We start from the raw sequence: 18,953 nt of genomic DNA, 5'->3' as shown, positions 1-18,953 counted from the left end.
AGACCCACGGCGGGAGGCCGTCTCTGAACTGACTGTCCTGTAGTGAGCTTACGCGACTGGGTTCGGACCTTTTGTGGGGCTGGTATACGCAGCAGTTCAACACTGCCCTGCGCGCACAACCGGCTTAGAGCACGGCACCATGTATGTGGGTAGGGGGTCTGCACGCTCACAACAAGCAACGAACACTCACACGTCAAGAAAGATGCGCATCGGGACCGACGGGCACACGGCAACGGGTGCGCATGTGGGCGCGCTGCCGCGCTCCGCACCACGTCACACACGTTTTTCAAATTCGTTCGTTTCAGGCACTCACACCGTCGCAAACTGTACGCAGTTCCATTCGCCATTGGTGCCATAGTCGTCGCTATAGTGATCTCCTACTTTTCCAGGGTAGTTGCCACCAATTTTCCATCTGCCATCGTAAACCCAGACCTTCCCAAGAACATTCTGCTGGTCGTCTCTAAATCGAACCCACCATTTGCCCTCTACCTCAGCACTCGCCTCCGCAGCCCCATAGTAGCCCCCATGGGCGGTGGTGCCTGGCATGGGAGCCATCCGCTGCCACTCGTCGCCTCCAACCTCCAGGCGATAGACAGACGAAATGAACTGGTTAGAAGGGTTCCCCCCGACGTACGTTGACCCACCCGCGATGAAGATGGCACCGTCGAAAATGCCCATTGCAAAAGATTTGCGTGGGCCCTCCGGATCCTTAGGTCCGAGCGACATTTGCTTGCTGTCAACATCGTAGATAATAATCTCCGGCGTACTGCTGTCCCAGCCAAGCAAATAGATCTTCCCGTTGTGCCCCACAGCGTTGCCGCAGCTGTAATGCGGCCCCTGCCCCACTTCGCTTCTCACGTAGTTTTCGATGCCACTCTCGGTGCTCCACTCGGTATCGCCTGGGCGGTACGAAAGCGCTTTGAAGTTTCGTTGATTTTGTTTCTGAGTGTTCCCAGAAGGTGTTGCTTTCGAACGCACCAGCGTAGGCCCAGATGTACCCGTGTGTGGTTTGCGAGTCCTGAGGCAAGTTCGGAAGCCTTGACCAAGTGTTGGTGGCAGTGTCGAGTACCTGCCGAGGGTGTGGCCTGAGTCAGCAGAGTGGAATGAGTGGAGGGTCGTGTCACACCCTACCGGCACGGGGGTGCCGATAGCTTGAGAAGAGGGGGGGCGGGCGAGAGGGGCATGAGGCTGCGGGTGGCGCCTCGGCGCCAGGCAGCGCGCCGCCTCCGCCATCGGTGCCGCCGGCGACGTAAATCTTCTTATTGTCATTGTCCACCGCCATCGCGAACATCATCCGAGCTGTTGCCATCTCGGGCAGCCGTTTCCAATCAACGCCGCCATTCCTCGAGAAGTATGTCATTTTCGTGGCTAAATTTCTGGGCACAGAAATTTGCAGCCAGCCGCCAATTGCGTAAAGGCCTGGCGGCGGCGGCGGCGGTTGCGGCGGCGGCGGCGGCGGCGGTGACGGCGGCGGCGGCGGCGGCGGAGGGGGCGGCGGCGCCGCCGCCGCCGTCACCGGCGGCGGCGGCGGCGGCGGTGGCGGTGGCTTGCGGCGCGGCGGGGGTGGATAAACGCAGCCGAGGCACTCCTGGCAGCCCTGGGGCTTAGCGGGAGTGCAAGAATTCGGTTCAAACTGCCCTAGGCATATGCACATTGCACGATGCATCTCCCAGGGATCGACCTGATTGTAGCCACAAGTGGGGCTTGTACTTAAAAAGTCGATCAGACCTGCGCAATTCTGTACGTTCTGGAATGGAGGTCTGGTGCACGTCATTTCTGCGCAGGCCGACGGCGGCGGCGGCGAGGGCGACGGCGGCGGCAGCGAGACGGACGGCGGCGGCGGCGAGGGCGAGGCGGACGGCGGCGGCGGCGAGGGCGAGGCGGACGGCGGCGGCGGCGAGGGCGAGGCGGACGGCGGCGGCGGCGAGGGCGAGGCGGACGGCGGCGGCGGCGAGGGCGAGGCGGACGGCGGCGGCGGCGAGGGTGGCGAAGGCGCGGGCGGCGGCGGCAGTGGCGTCGGCGGGGCAGGCGGAGGCGTGCAGCAGAGAGCGATGCACTCCATCCTCCCGTGCCCGTGCCCCGAGAGGAGGGAGCTGCACTGCTCGGCACTGTAAAAGTCACAGTTGCACTCCGATTGGAACGAAGTCGGTTGGGGGGGAGCCGACGGCGGCGCGCACAAATCCCCCTCCTCGGCGAGCCTGCGCTCGGCGCGAGGTGCGTTCGCCGCCCCGGCGACCAGGTCCGTTGACGAGGCGTCCAGCGTTGCGTCGCTGGGCGGGAAGGACAGCATCGCCACTTGCCTTGCCTCGCGAAAGCGCGAGAAGGGAAACTCGGTCGCCAGCGGACCGGGCAGCTCGTACATCGCCGCGTTGCCCTCGATGGCACCCTCCGCCATCGCCGACGTGCGGAAGCGCCCTTCCGTCGGGTAGAGGTCGCGTTTGCCGTCGCGCGCCGCCCGCCAGCCGAACGACTGTCCGATCAAGCCGTGGGTCTGGGGCAGCGCCGCCTCGTCCCCGTGCGCGTGCAGCGACACGTCGAGCCGGTGACGCGGGCCACTGATGCGACCCCAGACTGGCGCGGCGGCCACCTTGATCGTCCAGCCTGGGACCCTGATCTTTGCGCTCGAGAAGCGGACCGCAACCTCGAACTCCTCGCATTTCTTGTGCTCTCCGGTGCCGAGAAAGAACTGGCCGCGGTCGCCGCACGTGCCGGTGATCATGTTTGGGCCCGTCGTGAACTCGTTGAGCTCGTCGGTCCAGGGAGAAAGGGGAGTGACAATTTGGGACGGCGACAGAACGAGTATGTTGAGTCCTGGCTCAACAACGCAGAGAGAAATGAAAGCCGTCCGGCCCACAAGTCCGGCTCACGCGCCTCGACTGACCATCTACCGCACTGCACACTTCCGCCCCCTCGCTCCCAGCCCATCCACCTTTCCTCGGGCCGCGCCGCGCGATCTCGGGCGATCTCGCGCTATCTCGGGCGATCTCGGGGCCGCGCCGCGCTATCTCGGGCGATCTCGGAGCGTCGCTCGCGCGGCGGCACACCTGCTCAAAAAAAGGAAGGGCCCGGTTGTGGGAAAAGAAAGAAAGAAAACACACAACCCAAGGGAGGGATGGGAGAACGGCACGCCGCCACCACACAGGGATTTTAAGGAGAGGAGAGTGTGATGCGCTAGCCGTCGCCCACCCTGGGGAGTCTGCCTCTTCGTATCTCTTTTCGCAGTCTCTCGCCGCTTCTCGCTGCAACCTTCATGCCACCTCGCGGCCGTCCCACTCTCGTCGTTCTCTCCCTTGTCACTTCCTCCTCTGTCGCGTCGTTCTCTTCTGCCTCGTCCTGCGACGCCGCCGCCTGCCGGTCCCTTGTTCTCGCGGCTTCTTTCGCCTCTCGGCGCAACTCCGGTTGTGGGCTTTCCGGTTTTTCTTCCTTCGACGCGTGCACGCCGAGGGCAGACCAAGGAGACGCCGCGAGAGGCTGTTTCTCCGAGTCGGCTGAACCACCTGCGGCGATGGCGGCCGGCGGCGGCGCCGAGGAGATATGGGTGCCCGTCACCATCCACCTGCCGATGGGCATCGCCAAGGGCTGGCACCCCGGCGCCTGCGGGCCGGCGACGTTCATGTGCGGGCCGTACATGATCATCCTGCTGGCGCAGCTGGGCCAGACGGTGCTGGTGCCGGTGCTTCCCTTCCTAGTGCGCGAGATGGGCTACTCCCGCTCCGCCTACGGCGTCCTCCAGTCCGCCACCTGGATGAGCCAGACGATCCTCTCGCCGCTGCTCGGCGCGCTCTCCGACTCGCTCGGCCGGCGGAACGTCATCTTCGTGTCGCTGCTGGTGTCTGCAGCGGGCTGCCTGCTGCTCGGCCTCTCCTCCTCCTACCCGATGATGCTCGCCGCGCGCGTCATCACCGGATCCGGCTTCCAGATCGCCCTGTTCCGCGCGTACTTTGCTGACACTACCAGTAAGGACAAGCGGACGGGCAGCAAGCTGCCGCATGATGGTCGCCTCACCGACGCGCTGAGGCTGACGCATGCCCGTGCGCGTCCGCCTTAGGCACCTTTGGGCTGATGGGTGTCACCCTCAACGGCGCTCTATCCCTAACCCTATCCCAGACCCTACCCTGACCCTGACCCTGACCCTACCCTAACCCTAACCCTATCCCAGACCCTACCCTATCCCTAACCCTTCCCAGACCCTACCCTGGCCCTGACCCTGACCCTGACCCTAAGCCCAACCCTAAGCCTACCCCTAATCCTGACCCTAACCCTAACCCTAACCCTAACCCTGACCCTAACCCTAACCCCAGCCCTAACCCTGACGCCACGCCCGCAGGCGCTCTCATCCTCGGCCCTCTCATTGGCGGCGCCGTCTCGGAGTTTGCGCCGGCGCTGCTGCAAGGCGCGGGATATGGGGAGAGATGGGGAGATATGGGGAGATGTCTCGGAGTTTGCGCCGGCGCTGCTGCAAGGCGCGGGATGCAGCCGAGGTCCGCTGCGCTGCAGCCAAGACTGACTGCCGCACCGCTGCGCACGCAACACGCGTAGCGCAGCGCCAAGAGCGTAGATGCGCGTGAAAAGAGCAGGCCGCTGGTGCCTCGCGACGGCCAAAGGTCAGCTACCCCTCCCCCGGCCGCTAGGCGCGACGGCGCTCGGCGGCAAGCGCGTGTGCGCGCTGGTCGCTTGCGCAATCTTCATCTCCGGGGCTCTAGTGTGCGCGCTCTGGCAGCCGGACGAGAAGTGCCTCGGCAGCTCCGACTCGGTGGTGAGGTGTGAACGGCGGCTCTTCACACCTCCCGCTGTGAACAGGCTGATCGACTCTCGCCTCTCGCGGCAGTCGTCTTCCGCAAACCTCTCCAGGCAGCCCTCGGCAGCCAGCCCCACGCCCCCAGTGCAGATGGAGCGGTCGACGGGCGAGGGCGGAAGCGGCGGCGGCGGAGGCGGCAAAGGTGGCGGAGGCAGCGGCGGCGGCGGCGGCGGCGGCGGCGGCGGCGGTGGTGGCGGCGGCGGCGGCGGTGGTGGTGGTGGTGGAGGAGGAGGAGGCACTGGCGTTGCGCATCGACCCGGCGGCCACAAGTACGACCACGGCGTCAAGTACGTTCGCGTCGAGGTCGCGTCCGGCGGAGGATCGTCGGCCCTAGATCTCCCCATATCTCCCCAGATCTCCCCATATCTCGCCAGATCTCGCCATATCTCCCCATATCTCCCCATATCTCGCGTCCGGCGGAGGATCGTCGGCCTAGAAGCGAAACATATCTCCCCAGGTCTCCCCGTATCTCCCCATATCTCGCGGCGGAGCACGCATTCATGTCTCCCAACCAGCGCTCCAGAGGGCACGCGCACTCCGCCGCTACTCGGCCGTACTCAAGAGTGTACTCACCGTCCTCCCACCCCTCGTCTCCACACGGTGCTGCGAGCACGCTGCGCCAGATCGGGGGAGATCTGGGGAGATGGGGGGAGATGGGGGGAGGTGTGGGGAGATCTGAGCACACAGCGCGAGATGGCATCTCCCGCCCCGACCCCGGGTGTCTGCTTGACGAAGGCTCGTCGGTGCTCGAGAACTGCGGGCCGTGTGGCCGCGGCGCGCGCAGCCTGTGGCTGCTGCGCGTACCACCTAGAAGCGGAAGACGTGTTCTTGTGCTCCAACCAGCGCTCGAGAGGACACGCACTCCGCCGTACTCGGCCGTATTCAGCCGTATTCAACTGTAGTCGCCCCCCCCCCCCCCCCCCGTATTCACGCGGTGCTCTGAAGACGCTGCACAAGTACCGTTTTCCCGCCCTCATGTCGGCGTACTCAGCGCGCGGGCGCTAGTGTGCGCGCTCTGGGCAAGGTAGACGAGAAGTCTTCCCGCCCTCATGTCGGCGTGTTCAGCGCGCAGGCTAAGCTACCTCGCAAAGTTCAACGTGGTGCCGCTGCTCGCGCTCAACTTCTTCTTCCGCTTCGCCTTCGCGGCGTACAAGTCCAACTTCCCGTACCTGTGCTTTACCTAGAAAAGAATTGTGTCGGCATCGTAGACTTCTTTTTAGGTCCAACTTCCCGTACCTGTGCGAGGAGGCGCTCGACTTTGGGCCAAAGGAGGTGCCCCTCTCTCCCCCTATCTCCCCCTCTCTCCCCCTCTCTCCCCCCATCTCCCCCCATCTCCCCCCTATCTCCCCCTATCTCCCCCTATCTCCCCCTATCTCCCCCCTATCTCCCCCTATCTCCCCCTATCTCCCCCTATCTCGAGGCCTAGATGGTCTTTGCGAGGTGTGGGTGTGGGTGGGTGGGGTGGGGGGGGTGAAGGATGAATCAGTTGGGGCGCCCGCGTCGCTCAGGTTGGGTTCGCCGGTCTCTGCGATGGGGCGTGGGAGCCATGTCTCTCCATCTCTCCCGTCTCTCTCCCCCCACACACCCCTCTCTCAGGTTGGGTTCGCCGTCTCTGCGATGGGGCGTGGGAGCCACGTCTCTCCATATCTCCCGTCTCTCCCCCCACACACCCCTCTCTCAGGTTGGGTTCGCCGTCTCTGCGATGGGCGTGGGAGGCATGTTCGTGCAGGGCGTGCTCGTGCGCGTCATCAACGGGTCCCTGGGCGAGCAGCGCACGCTCGTGCTGGCCATGGCATGCACATCGCTCGGCTACGCGGGCCTTGCGGCCGTCGCCTCGGTCGCATCCCTCGTCCCCTGCCTCAGCCAAACTAATGAATTAAGAGGGGGCGCCGAATTAATTGATTAGGTCGCCTCCCTCGTCCCCTGCCTCGGACTCATCTAATGAATTAAGAGGGGGCGCCTAATTAATTCATTAGGTCGCATCCCTCGTCCCCTGCCTCGGACTCATCTAATGAATTAAGAGGGGGCGCCTAATTAATTAATTAGGTCGCATCCCTCGTCCCCTGCCTCGGACTCATCTAATGAATTAAGAGGGGGCGCCTAGTTAATTAATTAGGTCGCCTCCCTCGTCCCCTGCCTCGGACTCATCTAATGAATTAAGAGGGGGCGCCTAATTAATTAATTAGGTCGCCTCCCTCGTCCCCTGCCTCGGACTCATCTAATGAATTAAGAGGGGGCGCCGAATTAATTAATTAGGTCGCCTCCCTCGTCCCCTGCCTCGGACTCATCTAATGAATTAAGAGGGGGCGCCTAGTTAATTAATTAGGTCGCCTCCCTCGTCCCCTGCCTCGGACTCATCTCGCTGGGGTACGGGCTGGCCGTGCCGTGCATCTCGACGCTCTTCTCGTGAGATGCAGCCGAGATGCAGACGAGATGCAGCCGAGATGCAGCCGAGATGCAGCCGAGATGCAGCCGAGATGCAGCCGAGATGCAGACGAGAGGCAGCCGAGAGGCAGACGAGATGCAGCCGAGATGCAGCCGAGAGGCAGCCGAGAGACACAGCCGGGAAGCAGCTGGGAGGCAGCCGAGAGGCAGCCGGGAGGCAGCCGAGATGCAGCTGAGATGCAGCCGAGATGCTCCAGATGCCGCCGAGATGCCGCCGAGAGACAGCCGGGAGCTAGTGGGCGGAGGCAAATACAAAACCCCCCGGCCACATCTCCCGCAATCTCCCGCAACCTCCCGCAACCTCCCGCAACCTCCCGCAACCTCCCGCAACCTCCCGCAATCTCCCGCAACCTCCCGCAACCTCCCGCAACCTCCCGCAACCTCCCGCAATCTCCCGCAATCTCCCGCAACCTCCCGCAGGCACGTGCCGGTGGAGCAAGGGGTGATGCAGGGCCTGGCCGGCTCCATCGACCGGTTCGGGCAGGTCTTCGGGCCGGCGGCGGGCGGCTGGCCGCTGATTCATAGCTGGTTCCAGCGAGGAGCGACTCATACGTGTAGGTCTTTGGGCCTGTGGTTGGCGGGTGGCTGCTCGAGGAGGCGGGGATGGAGACGTTGATGGTCTCCACCGGCGCTTGTGTAGATGACGAATCTGCATCCCTCCCCATACCTCCCCATATCTCCCCACGTCTCCCCACATCTCCCCATATCTCCCCATACCTCCCCATATCTCCCCATACCTCCCCACATCTCCCCATACCTCCCCATACCTCCCCATATCTCCCCATACCTCCCCACATCTCCCCATACCTCCCCATACCTCCCCATATCTCCCCACGTCTCCAGATGCCGAATCCCCAGAGAGCGGCCAGCTCATCTCTCCCCATACCTCCCCATACCTCCCCGCATCTCCCCGCATCTCCCCACATCTCCCCATATCAGGCGGCTGCCTCGCGATCGTCTCCGCCGTCTGCCTCTGCCTCGTCGTCGACGAGACTTCGGCGTGGGTGCGGCGGCGGCGCGGCGCGTGCGGCCAGTTCAGAGTTCGGCGCGGCGAATCGCGGATTAAATTTAACTAGGTGCGGCGGCGTGGCGCGTGCGGCGCGGCCGTCGACTGCGCGTGCGCGGCGCTGCTCTGCGAGTGGTCTCGGCTGCCGCTGATCCATGTCCCGTAAGGCCGCGTTGACTCGTTTTTAGGCGCTGCTCTGCCAGTGGTCTCGGCTGCCGCTGTTTGGCCCTTCGTACACCGAGGTTCCATCGGAGGAGGACGAGGAGGGCGGCGAGGCACACAGCACACAGACGCAGAGACAATCACTCACTCGCACACCGCTCACACCGCTCACACCGCCCACCCACGCGCACCGGGCCTTGCACTTCCAATGCCGCGCTTGCCCCACCACCTCGTGTGTGTGGAGAAGCTTCCCTTGCCTTGCCTCACCTTCCCTTCCCTCACCTTGCCTCACCGTGCCTTCCTTTCCTCAGGGGACGGCGCTGCTGCAGGACTCGCAGCGGGAGGGCAGCGAGGGCGGAGGGTCGCCGCGCGCGTCTGCGAGGTGAGCGCGAGCACTGGCGGGGCGGGCGGCGGGCGGCTCGATGTGCTGTTGGAGCGGCGCCCGGTGGACATATCGCTAGGGCGGGGGTGACCATGTGACGTGTGTGTCAATGACCACCGTGGAGAGCAGGGGGCTGGCATGTCTTGATGTTTTGGGGCGCGGGTTATGCAAATGGAGGGTGCGTGGACCTGGGTCTCGTGTATCACAGCAGGGGAGCGGCCGTGCACTGCTCGGTACCCCCCCCACAGTGCAGCCGCCCGCGCCTCTGCCGGCAAAGATGCGACACGTCGGCAACGATCCGCCGCCGCCGCCGCCGCCGCCGCCGCCGCCGCCCGCCGCCGGGCGGCCGCCGCGCAACAAGCCGGCAAAGCACAGACGCCCCCCGCGCCCGCGGCCGCCGACCAGAGGTCTCCCGACAAGCGGCTCCTGCCGCCGCCGCCTCGGCCGACGTCGCCGGAGACGGCGGCGGAGGTGCCGCCGGGGTTTTGTGTTGGCGTCGCCGCCGTAGCCGCCGCCGCCGTCGCCGCAACCTTCTAGCGGCCCTCCAGCGGCCCCAAAATAAATAAATAAATAAAAACGGACACCTCTCTAGCGGCCCCCCAGCAACGCCCCCCGCGGCCCTGTTTTGGTATCACATAGATGGGTCACTATAATACACATATGATGGGTCACTATAATACCCACGACCATCCAGGGTACCGGAGCGTCGCTGAAACTCATCGAGGATGCGGTTGTGCTGTGTGTGCCACCTCGGCACTGTCCCAGTCGCGGTAGATCTGGAGGAGCTCCGCCTTACGCCTGTAATACGGGGTCCCGTACCATGCGGAATCGACCCTATCCAGTGCTCAAGTGCTCAAGTGCCTCGAAGCGGTCTGCCCGATCCAAAAGAATGGCACACTTGTCCTCGTGGGCGAGCTGAATCCCGTAAACGTCCCGCATATCATCGAATTGCGCCTCGTTCAGGCCGGTCTAGGGTACCATACTTGACCCCCCCCTCGCGGCCTGGCGGTCGGCGGGATTGCAACCAGTCTTCGCGTGCCGCCTGTCGTTCGACTCGGGCGCCTTGAGCGTCGGGGTGGCGAGCCAGGGGACGCGGCTCTGAGCGCCCAGCAACGCGTGTCGGATGGAGTCCGGCCGCGGGTGACTAGGGAGTCCGCTCAGGATGGGTGTGGCAGCAACGTTGGCTGAGTGTCTTGTCTTGTGGTTCTGTGTGTCGCACCTGTGTGACCGTCACCGCCCGTCCCGCGTCCACCCATACCGCGGTGGTGTCCCAGTCGTTGGTCGGACTGTGTTTCGCCTGCCTATCAAACAAAGATGTACATGTAGAGAGAGGCATGGGTGCCAATCTGTCTGGGGCTCTTTCGACCGAGCGAGTCTATGTAGAGCCCTGGCCGCCTCCCTGAGGTGGTATGGCTGAGCAACCGAGCGACGGAGATGGTGCGGGAGAGTACGGGTGTTGTGTGTGTCTCGCGCCTTGCGGTCCGTTGTGCGTTGACTCGCAGAGGAACGAGTGCGAACTACGGGAGCGCAGACATTTTATTTCAACCAAAAGCTAGTCAGCCTCACACCAATCCTCGCTACCCAACGCGGCCAAAGGATATCCACCTCGAGAACCTCGAAAAAGAAGGAAGGAAAACGGACAACATCGCTTTTTCTTTTTTCCCAGCCGATATCCCGAGACCTCGAGACATCACATCGGCAGCACATGCTCACTCCGTTGCTCCCTCGGCTTGGCCCGGCAAGTACCTCACCGTTGCGTGCCGGCCCTGTGACGCTGGCCGCGCCAGAGCTCCTCCTGCTAGCCGACGGCGGCGGAGCCCTCTCCTCGACCGCTGACGAGCTTGCCGGATCTCTGTTTGGCGCCTCGCTCTTTCCGTGGCTGGCGATGCTGTACTGGCTAAAGCACCCGACGGTTGGCGCGCCTCCGGGAGTGACATTTGGCCTCACCTTCCTGCTGGCCTTCGTCTTCGGCTCCATCCCGGCGGCGATTGGCGCTGGTGCCCTCTTCGGCGTCAGCCTCGCCGACGCCGATTGGCTGCATGGATCGGCCGAGTCGTTGCTCGCCATCACCAACTGCGTCGTCGTCTTCGGGTTTCGGGACGCGATCGACGTGGAGGAGAAGGGCGTGCGCGCTCCGGCGGCGGACGAAGCGTCGCTCCGCGCTGCCGCCACCGCGCTCGGTTCCCTCTCGGCGCTGTCGGCGGTGGCGGTCTTTGCCTCCGGCGGGGCTTCGGTGCACACGCCTTGGCTGGGCGGGATCGGCAACGCGCCCGCCGGGCTTTGGCCCGCGGAGCCGTCCAACGCGCTGTCGATGCCCACGTGGGTCATTCACACCTCGTCGCTGGTGGAGTGGCTTGTGGCGATGGGGCTCGCCTGGCGGTACGCCGACGCGGTGGCACAACCCAGGTGGAGAGGCGTCACGTGGGGCATGCTGCGCCTCGTTAATTAATGCAATGGTAATTATTAACGCTCGTTAATTAATAAAGGCGTCACCTGGGGCATGCTGCCGCTCCACACGTCGGGGATTGTCGCGTGCACGTACCACCTCTTCTACAACGCGCCCGCCGTCTCCCCATCTCTCCCCACATCTCCCCACCTCTCCCCATATCTCCCCATATCTCCTGCAGGCGCCCGCCATCGCGTGGTGCGTCACGCTGCAGGCGGCGATACCGCATCTCCCCATATCTCCCCATATCTCCCCCTTTCTCCCCCTTTCTCCCCCCATCTCCCTTTATCTCCCCATATCTCCTGCAGGCGGCGATGACGTGTGTCGGCAACACCACGCTGGCGCTCGCCTGCCTCCGCCTCGCACTCGCCAGTGGCTGGACATGGCAGGCGGGCGCAGACGAGGCAGCTGCCGCCTGGGCGGCCCTCCTAGCATCCGCCCGGGGCGAGTCGCCATCAGAAGGTGGCGCCGCGTCTGCACCAGCGTCCGATGAGTCCGCCGCCTCCTCTGCCGCCGCCGCTTCCGCCGCCGCTTCCGCCGCCGCTTCCGCCGCCGCTTCCGCCGCCGCTTCCGCCGCCGCTTCCGCTTCCGCTGCGCCGCCGCCGTCGCAGGCCGCCGCACTGGTCGGGTGGGAGGACTTGGGCGAGGCGTGGGCGGCGGACGGCAACGCCGCCTTCCTCGCAAAGCTGCTCGCGCTCTCGGGCGGCCTCGCCTACGCCGCGAAGTACCTGCCCGCGCTCGTCGCGGGCGTCCAGGTCTCCGACGAACTGCTCGGCGCCGCCGCGGGCGCCGTCATCGTCGTGCCGACGGCGCTCAACTGTGCAAAGTGGCTGCAGCGCTCCAAGGAGGGCGCCGAGTTTGTCGGCGACATCTGAAGGCGTTGAGCAGGCTAGTCGCGTCGGCAGTCCGCTCCAGGAGAGCGCAGCGCAGCGGGGATCTCTCAAGATATGGCCCCATACGCTGGGGGGGGGGGGGGGGGGGCTTGCTGGAAATGCCATGCCCATCAGGGGGGCATGTACTGTCCCGTTTGGGGGAAAATCCCCCATGGGTATGAAGAATGGGCCCCCCAGGGGCGGGTACCTTTAGCTTTACGCTTTGCGGCTTACACTGGGAGAAAAGGGAGAGGGGGTTGTGACTTGTGTTCTCTAGGCCCCTAATTAAGGGCCCTACGCGCGCTCTCTCTCTCTCATGTGTACGGCTTCACGCGCATCGAGCACGCGGGGCGGGCTTTAAAATCGAGGCAACCGAAAGAAATTACGCACTCCCAGCGGAATCAGCCTCTCTCGGTCTCAGAGACGAACACTTCAGCGGTATATGTGCATGTGCATAAGCCCCATAGAGACCGCTGCGCGCGCTGGCCCCAGCTCTCTCTGGACTCTGCCGCGGGCCGCCCGTCGAGGGTCTTGGTTGCCGCTCGCGGCTGGAGAGGCTCAGCACAGCTTGATGCCGCGCTCCTCGCACACGGGCATCAGCTCAGGCTGCTCCTTGTTGCCCACGACGAGCGTCTGCACGCGAGGGGAGGAGCTATGAGCATTGGGCGGGGGAGGGGCGAGTGGCGAGGGGGGGGCGTCTCGCGCCTTCAAGCTCGGGGCGGCCCCCTCCTTGAAAAGATTGAGCTCTACCAATCCGCAAAGCGCACCCCCCCCCCCTCCCCGCCCCGCCTCCCGCAAGAGTTTGAGTTCCTGCCCACCCCACAAGAAAACTGACAGCTCCAAGCACGACTTCTCGGCCAGATATTCTCTCCTAGCGGCCGCCGATCGAAGCGCTATGCGCGATCCCTCTCGCGCCGGTGCCTGTCGAGCGCGGCACGCATCTCGTGGATCTGCCCGGCGTATTGCGATCGGTTCCACCCTGTGTTCCATCGGTTGAGGTCCTCGTTGGGGTCGATTGTATGGTCGTAGAGCATGCGGTCGGTGGGGTGCGGAGTCGCGCAGTATTGAGAGCAGGTCTCGGGAGACCAACAGTTCCGCAGGCAATACTCGCTGTACGCGAGGTCCGGAAAGCGCACCGAGTCGCCGTCGCGGTAGCGGGCAAAGACGGGGCCCTTGTGGGGTGCGCTGGGATCGCGCATGACTGGAACGAGACTCTTGCCGTGGAGGTGCGGTGGCGCTGCGATCCCGACGAGGTCGAGCAGGGTGGGGTATATGTCGACATTTTCCACGAGCGCCGGCACGCGCGACGGGGCGATGCCCGGCGCCTTGATGAAGAGCGGGATGCGCAGCGACGTCTCGAAAAGTGAGTGTTTGCACCACGTGCCGTGCTCGCCCAGCTGATAGCCGTGGTCACTGTTGAAGACGATGATCGTCTCGTCGTACATTTCGAGTGACTTGAGTTCGCCAATGACGTGCCCAACGAGCCGGTCAACGTAGGTTACCGTCGCGTAGTAGCCATGCACAAGCGAGCGCGAGATCTCCTCCGAGAGCGGATTGCCCAGCCCGTACTCGGGCATGAGGTACCCTCCTGAGTTGTCCGTCACGGGGTTCGTGCCAACGTCGTAGACGCCGAGCTCGCGGTAGTGCAGTGCCCGTGGGGGCGCCCCCTCGGCGATGCGGTTGTTGCCCCACGGCGGCACTTGAACATCGGCCCTCTCGTACGCCTCCCAATCCCTTAGCGGCGCAACAAAGGGAAGGTGCGGCCGCACGAAGCCGCACGTGATGAAGAAGGGCTTTGCCTCCACTTTTGCGACCCGGAGGTCGTTGAAGATCTTGACAACCATCTTGCCGTCGGGGTAGCCGCGCTCGACAAGGCCGTCGTCGTGCACGTCGGTCCCACTCCATGCGGGCCAGCCACACCCAAAGCACTGGCCCTGTCCGTTCGCCTGATACGATCAAAGCTGACGCTGAACCGAGATTGTCGAGATGTCGGCGAGATTCGCACCAGAGGCATGCCTGAAAGCGTGCGCTGCCCTGCAGTGTCTTGACGTATGCCCGAAGTTGCTTGCCACTCTCCCGCTCGTTCTCCAACGATCCATCCGAGTTGGCCTACTTACAGTGTTCGCTGTGAACAGGTGCTACATATCAATCCACCCGACACGAATGCAGGGCAGACCGTAGCCTTGGCGAGCCCCTTGCGGGTTTGGCCTCTCTGTGGCCAGATGCTGTTGGGGAAAGGGGGGGGGGGGGGGGCCTTGGTTGAAAAGGGGGGGGGGTTAATTGAATCCAGGGCCGGAGGAAATGGGCGGACTCGAAGGGAGACGATACAGTGGGGTGCAAGAGGGCCGTAGGGAACGGCTTTTGGCAATGGCTGTCTCAGACTGAAGCTCACACCAGCACATCGAGCCTGGCCGTGCGGTGTAGTTACAAGGCAGTCCGTCGATGCTGCCAGCGTCGTGACCGCAGACCTCGTCCCACGACTCCTTGTTGTCGCCACTGTGGTGGTAGATCTTGCCGTTGGAGATGGCCTTGTACCTATCGCAGAGTCGCGGCAATCACGTCTCGCCCATGCTGTGACCCTGTCGCCACGCGCTGCACCCGGCCATCCGAAATGTTTTCGCCACATCTGGCACGTTGGCCGCGTCCTGGTCCGCGCGAGTGTTGAAGTTGATGAAGCGGGTCGGCGATGCATACAGCCCAGTCAACATGCTCGCGCGCGAGGCACCGCAAGTGGGCACCTATGGTTGGCGAAAGGTAGAGGTCTCCTCACCAAAAGCCACGGAAGCGCCCTGCCACTCCACACGTCATGTGCAAGCAGAGGTCAATGAACCGCGTCCACAACGGGCCACATTTCTCTATCGAGGGCGGCTGCACCTGGCAGTACGCTCGCTCGAAGAGGGTGCTGTCGGCCGCCAGCGCGTCGATGTTGGGCGACTTGATCTCCGGAGAGCCGTACACGCCGAGCTGCGGTCGGAGGTCATCGGCGATGATCCAAAAGATGTTGCGGAGGTTCATCGGGGAAGGCGGGGGCCCGGGCGGCGGTTGTGGAGGCTGTGACGGGGACTCGACTGGTGGGTCTGCGGGTGGCGGTGGCAGCGACGGGGGCGGCGGAGGCTCTCGAGGCGCGACCAGCGCGCATCCCATTGCGACGATGTCGTCCGTCGACGACTCCCACACCCGGTCGCAGCTTGCGACCAGCCGGCACCTGTTCGCAGAGGGTGCTTTGAAAGAGAGCTGGGAAGCCCGCACCAGCGCCCGGTCCGCTGCGTATCGAGCACCAGCTGGTTGCCGCCCACGACGCAAAGAACTTGCAGCCGGGAAAGCCCTCGCAGTACTTCTTACACGCCGCCGTGCCCCCTTGCTTAACCCCTTGCCATAGCGGAGGCCGATCAGCGCAGTACTCTTGAGGCCGCGTGGAGACGGGAATGCTGCAGCTCATCGATGCCGGCGGGTTGGGCGACGGCGGCGGAGAAGCCTCCTCGCAACCATCAACCTTTGGGTTCGACTCACAGTACTCGCTCACGCTCACGCCGGCAGAGCAAGCCAGGCAGCTCGCAATCATGGCAAAGCAGCACATCACAAGATCGTCGTCAGCGACGACCACGGGAGGCGTTGATGGAGGTGGCGACATTTGAACCGGGTATGCGGGCGTTGGTGGGGGCGGTGACGGCGATGGAGGCGATGGAGACGGTGGCGCCGGGCTGGGTGGCGGTGGAGACGGTGACGCGGAGGGTGGCATCGGGGATGCAGAAGGCGGAGGCAACGGCGAGGCGGAGGGCGGTGGGGAAGGGGAGGCGGATGGGGGCGGTGGCGACGGGGAGGTGTGCGGAGGCGGCGAGGGCAGTGGTGGGGGTGAAGGTAATGCCGAGGGTGGTGGCGCCAGCGGCGGCGGCGGCGGCACGGGTGAGGGTGGTGGCGGAGAGGGCGAGGGTGGTGGTGGTGAGGGCATCGGTGAGGGCAGAGGCGGCGAAGGCGGCGGTGGTAGTGATGGCAACGGTGGAGTCGGCGAGGCAGACGGCGGGGGAGGCGCTGGTCCTGGCGACGGCGGCGGTGACGAGGGCGGTGGTGGTGGCGACGAGGGTGACGGTGGTGGCGACGAGGGTGATGGTGGTGGCGTTGGGGAGGCCGACGGAGGCGGTGTGGGCGAGGGGGGTGGCGGCGCAGGTGAGGATGAGGGGGGTGGGGAGGGAGGAGCGACACACTCAGGCACGCATCCACTACAGCCCTTCCATCCGCACTTGACGGTCCATGGGTGCTTCTCAAATGGGCAGTGCGGCATGCACGCGCCGCCCGTCGCCGAGGGCGAGGGTGACGGAGGCGGCAGGGTGGATGCCAAGCTCGAGTCCGAGCATTCGGGAGAGCATCCACTGCAGCCGGCCCAGGTACACCTGAAACACGCATCAGGAGGGGTGGACGTATCTACTGGCACCTTTCTTGTAGGGGTCTCCTGGCGACAAACTTGACAGCCCACGGGTAGTTCTCGAAGGGGCAGTGCGCTTTGCACGTGGCGGTTGATTGCCTCGCGACGGCGGAGCAGTCGCTGCAGGCGGGGCATCCGGCCCAGTTGCACTTCTTCGACCAGCTATGGCGGGGAAGGGCATCGAGTTAGGGCTCCATCGCGCCAATTGCAGGGACCCCGGTCTAACGCAGCGTGCAGGGTGAGGTCTGGGAGTGGCGGGTTGAAGGCGCAGCAAGCGGCGCGCCTGTTGGTATTGCTAGAGCACCATGCTTGGCAATGTCCGGGTGGTGACGGCGGTGGCGGCGGCGGCGGCGGCAGCGGCGGCGGCGGCGGCGGCGGCGGCGGCGGCGGCGGCGGCGGCGGCGGCGGCGGCGGCGGTGGTGACGGCGGCGGCGGCAGCAGCGCAACCGATGCATCTGCTTTGCAGACAGCGGTGACCTGGATCGTGCAGCCGCTGGCGCACGACGTTGGCCAGAGCATATTGCAGCTCGCCGTCTGGGGTGGGGGGGGCACGATCGGGTCAGAGGCGCCGGTGTGCGAGTCTGCATCCGGATGAGCCTTCTAGCAGCGGTTGGGCTGGCGGGGAACGGCGGATGTATCTCGGATTCTCTCGGCGAGTCCTCTGTGTGTGTCACCTGACGGCACCAGCCACTGGGCTGCCAGTACGTATGGTAGGCGCAGCTGGCTGACTCCTGTGGGCCAGCAGAGTGCGAGGTTGGACTCCAAGGGTGAACGAGTGGGCATATCGGCTGAATCAGCATCGTTGGAATTCACTCGAGGATACCATGCTCACGCCCTCCGCCGAGCAGTCACAGTGGCTGAGACCCACACATTGCATCTAGGGCCGCCACGCCTCGCACGAGGCGCGGCAGGCAGCCGCGCTTGCGACGTAGTCGGGTGTCGACGTAGGTCTGTCGTAGCACATGCGCAGGCCTCTTGAGATCACCCCGCAAGGTGCTGCCTGCAATGCTCTCGCGTTGCCAATCGGCGGCGACTGCAATGTCGGCAAGAGCTCCGCGTGCTCTGTTCCCAGCGCAGTCCCCAGCACAGGCGGAAGGGCCCTGCTCGATGCGCCATCGTACATCGCGGCCAGCAATAGCTACGGCGACCAGGTGCGAGAAGCTAGGCGAGAAGCCGATGGGGCCGCTAATGCCAAAAAAGCGAACCCGGTCCATTCATTCGCTGGAATGAGTTTGATTGATACACTTGGGATCCATAGTGGAGGGCGAACACAAGCGGATAACCAACAGTCCTTTCCTCCCAAGTTTGATAAATCAGGATCGGTGGAAGCAGCAGGTGCGCGCCTCCCCGACCGAGGGAGGTGTCGCTGGCTTGCTTGCTTGGTCCACATGCCTGCATCGTGTCGAAAAAAAAACGTCCGCAGTCGACCATCGGGTACTAGTATGTTCGAAGAGCCACATAGTTACCCCGTAAAGACCCCGCCCCGAGTACATCTAAACAGTACCCGGCACCTTACCTCCCCGCGCGTGTGAATTTCTCCGCACTCCGGCCCACCCCCAAGAGAAACAAAGGTAAAGAGGAAGGAAAGGGATTCAACGGGATCGGAGAAAATGTATCCCCTTCGCGGCTTCACATCACTTGGAACGAAAGCATACCGGTGTGCCAAGCACACCGGTTTCTAGATGTTAGATGTTACTCTCCGAGTCTTCTATGAGACGTCGCACTCATCCGCAAGCTCGCGCTCAAACGCTTTGCTCCGCCGCAGCGGCGCGAGGCAGCTGGCCTTGTCCAGCAGCTTGTGATACCTATTCGCAGCGGATGCATGTACCCACGAGCACAGTCTCGGTAAGAAGGAACGCGCCCAAGTCTGCCGCCAAGCGCACCAAACGGCCACGGGTTAAAGCATCTAGGGCGTGCCGCCAGCCGCAGAACCTCCGGCGGAGAGGTACAGCTGGTCCGCTGGTGCCGCGACGCCCTGCATGCGAAGCACGGCGAATATCCAGAGCGACGCGAGCGCCCAAAAGACGAGGCACGGGCGCACGAGCCTCCGCGTTCGCCTGATTGGTGCGAGCAAAGTGTGGGAGTATGCGTCGGCAATTTGTGTCGGCAGACGGCACCTTCGGTAGGCAACAATCGCAGCCCACAACCTGTGGCTGCAGCGCGCCGATTTTGCGGGCTCGCTGTCTGAGCTGCAGGTTGCGTCACCGCTGCCTCCGTCGGCCTTGCCTGCGCCACGTGGCTTCTGACTGCGACGCGCTGCCATCCTCGGCGCGAAACTTATCGGCGCGAGGAACTTGCCGTGGTGGATCGAGTGACCCCCCCCGTGGCCCCGCAAGCGTCCTGCAGAGTGTTTTTCCTAGTTCCTATCGAGGTGGGGGGAGAAGGGGAGAAAGAGCGCGCGCGGACTCTGCAGGCAAATCGT

General features: G+C 64.4%; 3 protein-coding genes across 3 annotated transcripts; 2 read left to right on the top strand and 1 right to left on the bottom strand.

Annotated features, from left to right (window-relative positions):
- Positions 1–3,505: 3,505 nt before the first annotated feature.
- Positions 3,506–9,330, top strand: EMIHUDRAFT_466751 (hypothetical protein; the record flags this gene model as incomplete). The annotated part of the gene is made up of 15 exons (XM_005791270.1): positions 3,506–4,031; positions 4,328–4,432; positions 4,632–4,761; positions 4,801–5,085; positions 5,871–5,969; positions 6,019–6,070; positions 6,480–6,635; positions 7,125–7,204; positions 7,664–7,727; positions 7,802–7,877; positions 8,183–8,247; positions 8,320–8,367; positions 8,438–8,524; positions 8,723–8,793; positions 9,201–9,330. 15 exons carry the CDS (start codon positions 3,506–3,508, stop codon positions 9,328–9,330), a joined length of 1,974 nt encoding a protein of 657 aa, XP_005791327.1.
- A 1,312-nt stretch (positions 9,331–10,642) lies between these two features.
- Positions 10,643–10,900, top strand: EMIHUDRAFT_59778 (hypothetical protein; the record flags this gene model as incomplete). The annotated part of the gene is made up of 1 exon (XM_005791269.1): positions 10,643–10,900. A coding segment is annotated over one exon (258 nt), but the record flags the coding sequence as incomplete, so codon positions are not given.
- A 2,104-nt stretch (positions 10,901–13,004) lies between these two features.
- On the bottom strand, positions 13,005–15,742 carry EMIHUDRAFT_224019 (hypothetical protein; the record flags this gene model as incomplete). The annotated part of the gene is made up of 8 exons (XM_005791268.1): positions 13,005–14,057; positions 14,161–14,220; positions 14,288–14,323; positions 14,580–14,646; positions 14,671–14,849; positions 14,986–15,075; positions 15,241–15,316; positions 15,390–15,742. 8 exons carry the CDS (start codon positions 15,740–15,742, stop codon positions 13,005–13,007), a joined length of 1,914 nt encoding a protein of 637 aa, XP_005791325.1.
- Positions 15,743–18,953: the final 3,211 nt, after the last annotated feature.

The sequence above is a fragment of the Emiliania huxleyi genome (assembly GCF_000372725.1).
Source record: "Emiliania huxleyi CCMP1516 unplaced genomic scaffold EMIHUscaffold_114, whole genome shotgun sequence".
Lineage (NCBI taxonomy): Eukaryota > Haptophyta > Isochrysidales > Noelaerhabdaceae > Emiliania > Emiliania huxleyi.
This window is presented reverse-complemented; position numbering and strand designations above follow the sequence as displayed.